Source organism: Scardinius erythrophthalmus (assembly GCF_964197995.2).
Source record: "Scardinius erythrophthalmus genome assembly, chromosome: 23".
NCBI lineage: Eukaryota > Metazoa > Chordata > Actinopteri > Cypriniformes > Leuciscidae > Scardinius > Scardinius erythrophthalmus.
The window spans coordinates 16,585,478-16,593,853 of NC_138243.1; the positions used below are offsets into that span (position 1 = coordinate 16,585,478).

The 8,376-nt window shown below is 40.5% G+C and overlaps 2 protein-coding genes across 2 annotated transcripts in view; one reads left to right on the plus strand and one right to left on the minus strand.

The window, feature by feature from the left end:
• Positions 1-4,495, minus strand: part of fat3b (FAT atypical cadherin 3b) — a 68,745-nt gene extending 64,250 nt beyond the window's left edge. The window contains exons 1-2 of the mRNA XM_081354965.1: positions 4,383-4,495; positions 529-3,828 (exon numbers count right to left, since the gene is read on the minus strand). Coding sequence (XP_081211091.1) covers positions 529-3,811 — 3,283 coding nt within the window. The 5' untranslated portion in view covers positions 3,812-3,828; positions 4,383-4,495. The remainder of the gene's footprint in view (positions 1-528; positions 3,829-4,382) is intronic.
• Positions 4,496-4,948: 453 nt separating this feature from the next.
• Positions 4,949-8,376, plus strand: chordc1b (cysteine and histidine-rich domain (CHORD) containing 1b). Its single transcript, XM_081354966.1, has 11 exons — positions 4,949-5,147; positions 5,591-5,640; positions 5,745-5,801; positions 5,947-6,104; positions 6,317-6,420; positions 6,507-6,565; positions 6,669-6,739; positions 7,260-7,365; positions 7,626-7,745; positions 7,828-7,890; positions 8,186-8,376. The coding sequence occupies exons 1-11, from the start codon at positions 5,084-5,086 to the stop codon at positions 8,348-8,350; spliced, it is 1,017 nt and encodes a 338-aa protein (XP_081211092.1). The 5' UTR covers positions 4,949-5,083; the 3' UTR covers positions 8,351-8,376.

The following is an 8,376-nucleotide window of genomic DNA, read 5'->3' on the forward strand; positions in this document are numbered from 1 at the left end:
AACAGGCTCAGCCTAATTAGCTGACATGTGAATGGGGAACCACAGTTACATCCCACTGCCCGTTGTAGTTCTCTAATCAATAGTCATTAGTTGTAATTAATAGTGAAGCAGGCACCACACAACAAGTTGTGCAAGTAACTGAGCAGTTTTTCTTCTTCAATATTGCAAATATCAGATCTCACATAAAAGATTTTGAAACACAGACCGTGTTAGAAATCACAGAAGAACACTGATTCAAACCACACAGAGGTTAAGTCCTACCTTTATTGCTCCAGTGGCAGCAAATTTCAGAGGCAATTGTAGACTCAGAGCACAAATTCATTGCCAAGACAAATAACGTCACATTGACCTTTTAATACCATTCAGTCAGCACACTGCAGTAAAATGTTAGGGCATAAATTCACAACCATGTTCACAGGTTTTGTTTTATTATGCAAGCATCGACTCAGGACTGGTTAGTCATCAAAAGAGATAAAACATGGTAGACAACACAACCAAAAAGCACATAAAGAATAAAATTATAGATACCTGTTTCATCATCAATGGAGAACCTTCCAAGACCACTTCTAGTTTTGATAGAGTATCTGATCACTCCATCTCTGCCCTTGTCATCATCTTGAGCAGTCACCTGGAGGACACTTGTTCCATGACGAGAGTTCTCCTTCACAGTTCCCCTCACTGCAAATTCTGAGAAGTATGGCTCATTGAGGTTCTCATTGACATCAATGACTTCCACTTCAAGATAAGACTCAGATCGAAGTTTCACAGGAAAACCCAAGTCCTCAGCAACCACTGAGAGATTGTAGAATTGTTGCTTCTCATAGTCCAGGTCCTTGGCCACCTTAATGGCGCCACTTTCAGCATGGATCTTAAATGTCCCATTGAAGTCATTGGACAAGGAGTATTTCACCCATCCACCAGATCCAATGTCTGGGTCTTGCGTTTGCAGCCAAGCTATAACTGCACCTATAGGAATGTCCTCCAACACACGGCAACTGTAACTCCTGGGAATAAACATAGGGGCACAGTCATTTATATCCTCGAGGTACACTCTCAGGGTTGTCTCAGAGAACATCTGATTCCCTCTTTCTGCCTTATCTCTAGCCTGAATTTTGAGGGTGAAATCTGAGATGGACTCCCTGTCCAACTGACTAGACACATAAACAGAGCCGGTCTCACTGTTAATGGCAAACATAGGGGTGTTTGTTAACAAGGTGTATGAGATTTCACTGTTCAGACCGAGATCAGCATCTGAGGCTGTGACCTGGATCACTTCTGTGCCGAAGGCTGCGTTCTCTGGTACAAAGGCGGTATAGCTCTTGAGGGAGAATTTTGGGCTGTTATCATTCACATCATCAATGTTAACTCTCAGCAATCTCCAGCTGGATTTCTGTGGAAGGCCCAAGTCATATACAGTTATGTTAAGGAGGTACCGATCTGATCGCTCACGGTCCAGCGGCTGATAAATGTAAATTAGGCCACTTTCCATGTCAATATTGAAGCAGCTGTCGACGTTCCCATCTGATATGACATGCAGGACACGACCATTGAAGCCAGTGTCACCATCATTCGTGTTCACTTGAAGTACACTGGCTCCCACAGGCATGTCCTCTCGAACTACAATATCTGATGGAAAGGATTCAAACTGAGGCGTTTGTCTGTTGACAGAGAACAGATCTGTGTAGCCTTCATCCACTTTGGATTTGCTAATGGCGGAGGCTCTTTTCAAAAGTTTCTCAGCTAACTTTTGTGCAACTTTTGTGTCTTGACAATTAAAACTCTTTGCTGCCATTCTGCCTCTGACCAATGATATATTTACAAAGGTGGGTTCGGAAAGCAGCTCGGAATCTGACGCAACTATTATCAAGGTGAACTGTTCGTTCTTTACAATTTTTGCAGTGAGGGGTCTTCTTAATGACAACATCCCAGAGTCTGGGTTTAGACTGAAGACATCTTGCTCATTTCCAGACATAATCTCATATTTAACCAGCCCAAGCTCATCAATATCAATGGCAGACATGGTGATGATCGTCTGGCCCACAGGAAAATCACGCCCTATCGTACCTTTACATGACAAGCGCTCAAAAAGGGGTTGGTTGTCATTAATGTTCAACACTTGTACCGTGACATTGACTTCACTTTCTCGTCTATAAGGCGAGCCCCAGTCTGAGGCTCTGACGGCGAACACGTATGTCTCCAAAGATGATTCAAAATCCAGTTCTTTGGATGTTGTCAGCTCTCCTGTATTGTGGTTGATGATGAACGGGAGGGGCTGAAGGCTGGCTATGCTGTATGTTATGCACCCATTGTCACCTTTATCATCATCCACCGCTGATACAGTGAGAATGACAGTGCCAATGGGGATGCTCTCATTGACAGAAACATCGTAAGACGTGCTTGTAAACATTGGGGAGTTGTTGTTAGCATCCTCAACCGTAATTTGCACCTTTGCCGTCACGCCACTCACTATCTCCATCACTTTCAACTCAAGGAGCTCCTGGCTTAATGTGGTAAACTCTTGCGCTGTTGAGATGACACCAGTGAGTGGATTAATGATAAAATAAATAGAATCTGAGGTCAGGCTTAGGGCGTAACTGATGACCGGCGGTCTTGGAGATATCCTCACAGTCTCTATTATGGTCCCTGGTGGTGCAATCTCGATAATTGAGGTTTTGTAAATCTTCTTTTCAAAATTCACCTTCACAGACTGTGGTTTTTTCACCAAGAGCTGAATAGTCTGAGTGTTGGAAAACCTTGGTGGTGTGCCTCTGTCTTTGGCTTGAAAAGTGAGATTGCAACCGTAAGGAAATTTATCCCAGTTGACCGTTTCAGACATCTTCAGCTTGTACTCATTTCCAAGAGGAGCTCTGTCAAGGACAAACTGCTCCTGCGGATCACCTGCAATAATTGCAACCCACTCAATTTCTCCATTGGGTCCCTCGTCCAAATCTTCAACAGTAACAATGGCGTATACTGGCTCTTTGTCTGATATTTCAGGGTAAAGTGCAATTGCTTTCAGCGCTGGTGCAAACTCATTGATACGCACAACACTGATCACTAGTTTGGCTGTACTGCTAATACCACTGTTCCCATAAACCTTCATTCCACGATCCACTGCTAAAACTTCAAGGGCAAATCTGCGGTTGCTATCTGCATTAGGCTTGGCTGTGAGTGATACCACCCCACTGGTTGGGTGGACAGCAAACTCCTCCACATCATCTTTGAAGAAATAGTAAAACTCGCCATTGGAGCCGATGTCTGCGTCAGTGGCGGTCACCTGAGCCACACTTGCTCCCAACGGAGTACTTTCTGGAATATCAATGGCATAAGAAGTGGGAGAGAACAAAGGTCGTAGGTCGTTCATATCCATAATTTGCACATTAACTATCACAGAAGCCTCCAGCATGCCTTTGCCGGTTGCCCTAACTGTTAATGTATAATTATCCTGCACTTCGCGGTTTAGGATGGCAGCACTCCCACCGTTAGTCCGTATGCGGAGAAAGCAAAAGTCCCCCAGCACAAATTCCTCAGCCTGAAACAGACCCTCATCGTCTCCAGATTCAATTAAATATTTGATGTCCAAAGGGCCCAACTCAGATAGAGCAATCCCCATTTTAACCTCAGTCCTAATGTATGACCGCGCTGCAGAGTTCTCATAAATGGTGGCATTGTAGATGGAGGCGGTAAACTGAAAGGAGGAGGACCCTCGCTCCTGCAGTTGCCCCAAACAAAGAAGCAGGTAAAGGAGCAATAAGAAGAAACTGGTGAGGCAGATCCTCATACTGCCCCCTGGGCAGCTGTTTATAGCCATGCCATCATCCAGTTACCCTGCAAATAAGAGAAATAAACCATTTCAATCTAGGGCATTTATCTCATCAAGACATATCCCTAATGCTCAAATAAATGTGATGGCAGTTACTTATTCAGAAGCCCTTGGTTTGGATTCAATTATTTGGACAAAAATTATGATAATAAATACCTGACCCTGTTCTCATTGGAGTTAAATGGTAGCCTAATCTCACTGCAAGATTTATAATAGCAACGAAGAGCACACATGACGATTAATCATCCAAAACAAATGTGAAACACACTCACAGTAAATAATATTAAAACAGTCTTGAAAGAAATGTGCAACAAGAGAAAATGTTGCTAAATTACACAACTACAGTTTGACATTATATTTGTATTGCATTTAAAGTGAATAACTTTGATCATGTCAAACAAATATCCTCTCAGATGCACGCACGACTCTCCATTCAAAATACGGTTGTAATCAAAGGAAACTTTCAACGCTGTGGAGTCGTAAAATATGTTTGTTACCGAGAGCGGGCAGTCTTATTCTCCGATGTAGTGCATAAAAAAATATGTGAATGAGCTCTTACCTCTGGCTTAGTGAGAAAGAAATCTCTTCGCTACAAACATCCAGGAGCCCGCTCTGTGAAACTACATCCTTCACTTCTTTGCCATACAGGACTCACTGCCACTCACAGTAGACTGTAATCAGTGGAGCGCGCACCTCCTAAAGCGCGCTCACGAGCGCACGTTATACCGTGAATGCGCAAACGAAACGGGAGTTGGTGTTGTTGCTGCTGTCCCATTGGATCTAAACATTATCTAATACAAACATTAGATAATTAGAATAATGTGTTTACGCTACATAGAGCGCACACAACAATTAATGTTCTTTAAAATATCGCTAAAACGTATTTATTGTTATTTTAATATAAAAATAACATGTTCATGGTATGCAACAAAATGAACAAAAACAATAATTTCATGTGACGGAGTGAAATAGCCTAGTACTGAACAAGGTTCGTTTTCATGCACAGCCTTGTCTGTGTTTTTTATTTAAACTCCGTTAGGCGGTGCATTTCATCTCCCACTCATCCCGTAATTCCAGTTCCGAAATATTCCGAAAATACACGATTGGAGCCGAAGCTCTGAACGACAAGTTACGGAAATCCACGAAAGATTCCGGAAGGGACCTCACGACGGGAAGCAGCAGCAGCTAGCTAGTAAAGACTTCGGACCATTCCCTTTTGACCACGTTGTACAACATACTTTTGCATTTTTGTCAAACATTATGTCTGTACTGTGTTATAATAAAGGATGTGGACAACGTTTTGACCCCGACAAGAATTCGGATGGTAAGACTTTAGATAACAAACGATAGCTGCATTGCTATGACTGATAGCAGGGTAAATTTGGAAAGAAAACCACTTGTGTTTAACAACATTTATTCATATACATATATTATTAACAAAACATGACCGCCTCTAAAAAGGGACAACTATTAATTTTATTGGAACGTTATTTAGCATGTTAATGTAGTGAAGCATCTACAATGAAGCTGGTCATTAACGTTTGAATGATGTTCAATCAATAGCACAGACTTCGTAAATTAAATATTGTTTTATAGATGGCTAGAATACAAGCGAGTTATATAAACGTATTAACGAAAAATTCTGTAGTTGAGCAGTTGGTGGAGTAGCAAACTAACTGCAAGCTGCACATTGTGTGAACATAATATAGACATGTGACTATATTCCTGTGACGTCACATTTCAGAAGCAATCTCTTCTTATCCATAGATTCATGCACATACCACCCCGGAGTGCCAGTGTTTCATGATGCATTAAAGGTGTGGACATTCAAAAAGATCAGTTTACTTAGGCTATTTATGGAAAATATGTCACTTTTACTCAGAGTTAAACCTATTAAATTGTGTCTTGCATTGCTTCCCAGGGTTGGTCTTGCTGCAAGAGACGAACAACTGACTTTTCAGATTTCCTCAGTATTGCTGTGAGTGCTACAACTCGTCTGTGATGAGACTGAATGATCATTTTCATAGACAGAGTTGTGTAATTGCTCATATAAATTATAAATATCTAATTATATTGAAATGGCTAAGTCTTGAAATGTTTGTCTGTATTTATGAATCTCTTAGGGTTGCACGAAAGGCCCTCATAATCAGGAGAAGCCCTCTGAGCCTGTTAAACCAGAGGTAAAGTTCTCTGCAGACAAGAACGTGAATGACGTGAAGCAAAAATGTGATGAATGCATCACCCAAACACCAAAACCTCTGGAGTCTATTCAGCGACCAAGGTAAAAACGCACTTGGAAAGTACAGGGTCTTCCCCATTTGTATTTTCCAGCTCATTAGTTCAGATGTTCAGAAGATAAAGTAATGCAGCATTAAATCTACTATAGAGAACAAGTTCTTCTCATTAACAGTCCACCCAGCCAAAACTCACATTGATGTTAGAACCTCTTAAGGATAAATGACTGAAAACATCCATTTTTAATTGTTTTTGTAGTCCAGATGAGCCTTTCTCTATTCTGCAACGGAAGATCTCTCCTTCGCTCAAACAGGCTTTAGAAAAGCTAAAAATAACTGAAGAAAATGCACAGGAGATAAAAGGTAAGAAAAGCCAGAGCCTCTTTTCCCCTTCCTGTCTATATTTGTCTTCTAATCTGATGTATTTTCTTTTCTTTCTTGTTTTATAGAGGAGGATAGTGATGAAATTAAGATAGGGACGTCCTGTAAGAATGGAGGCTGCAGTAAGGTACTGTTCGCACTCTCTGCTTCTCCGATTAGAAACCATATGGCACATAAAGTTTCTTTAGTTCATCATATAAACAATGGATTCTCATTCTTTTGTTTTTAAGACATTCAGCGGACAAGCCAGTGATGACGAGACGTGTTTGTATCATGCTGGTGTACCTATCTTCCATGAAGGGTAAATTAGCATCCGATCAAAACTGAAAATGACTACTAGAAAAGCGTAGATGTAGAAATCTCCGATATATCTGCGGATTCTGCAATTTAGGGTACGTTTACCCGACAACAACGTACTTGTTTTTCCTTAGCGTTTTCTGCGTACAGGCGACAACGTTGTCAAAACGATCCCCATACACACGGATCCGCGAAAACGACTAAAACCGCTATATTATGTTGCCAGGCCAGTATTTGGCGATGTCACTTTGTAAAGAAACACTACGTGCCTATAGACTGAACACGAAATGCGCATGACGTCACCATTTTCACAAATTCATGTTTTTGTTGTTTACAAGGAGACGATAAAAGTAATTGTTTTGTACACTTTGAAACCCGATTTCAAAAGTTTGCGTTTTCAGGCCCCCAAAATGCAGTTGTCATGTAAATGAACGGCCAAAAGGTATAAAAAGTTTTCCGTTTTTGGTTGAAAACCATGCCATGTAAACTGCCCCTAAGTCTTTTTTTATCTTTCCTCATAAAAGGATGAAATATTGGACCTGCTGTAAGAGGAAAACCTCAGACTTCAACACGTTTCTGTCTCTGGAGGGCTGTACCCGAGGAAAGCATCAGTGGAATATGAAAAATACAGTAAGTGCCTACCATGAGATTTAAATGTCAAAGAACTATATTACTTGCATTGGATTTTTTCCCCCTGCATTTTGTAGATGGCAATTATACTCTATTTTTACATACACTCCAATTAAACAGTATTACAACACTGTGCAGCTCTAGCAGGCCCAAATGCTACTTTCAAATTAACATAATTTGTTGAAAACCAAATTATTAAATAGGTTTACATGTGAATCTTGTTTGAAGTGGAGGGTGACATTTTTTTTATGTGTGTACAGGGAAAAAAGGTTGTACCATGCAGGTTTGATTGGCACCAAACAGGAAGTCAGGTCATCATTTCAATTTATGCCAAAAATTCAATACCAGAGCTGAGCTCGGTGGAGGGGAACAGTACTGTGGTAAGACATCAAGGCAAAATTATTAGCAAAATTCTGTATACTTCCAAATAAGGCTATTATTATTATTTTATTTTTTTTGCAGCTCAAAATCCACATTATATTTGAAGGAGAGAAAGAATTTGAACAGCAGATCAGTTTGTGGGGGGTGAGTATTCAGTTGTAAAGTACTTTTATCATACTTTTTTTAATTAAAGCTTGAAGTGAATACATTTTGTGGCAATAGTGTTACTGGATATAATAATAATAAAAAAAGGTTTCCCAAAGTTGTCTCTGCATGTGAAAAAGTATTGTAATTTCACAATATTTATTCTAAAGCATGTAGTTCTGGTCCTAAAGGAATTTCCACTCCAAATCATTGCTTTCATATAAACTTCAGCACCACAATACAAACAAAGCATGACTTTAATAATTTTAAGATTGTCTATTTGCTTTTACCTAAGGTGATCGATGCAAGTAAAAGTTTGGTGAACATGATGGCTACCAAAATTGAGGTTTTGTTGAAGAAGGCAGAGCCAATGTCATGGGCCCGGCTGGATCTTCCACCTCCTCCAAAGGATAAAGAGAAAGAAAAAGATGTTGACAGTGAGGATGAGTGTGATGATTAAATTAAGAGACTGTAAGAGGACCAACA

Coding starts and splice junctions, on each gene's coding strand:
- chordc1b (XM_081354966.1), top strand. CDS start 5,084: ATGTCTGTACTGTGTTATAATAAAGGATGTGGACAACGTTTTGACCCC. Junction 6,740..7,259: donor GTACCTATCTTCCATGAAGG/GTAAATTAGCAT, acceptor TCCTCATAAAAG/GATGAAATATTGGACCTGCT. Junction 7,366..7,625: donor AGTGGAATATGAAAAATACA/GTAAGTGCCTAC, acceptor ATGTGTGTACAG/GGAAAAAAGGTTGTACCATG.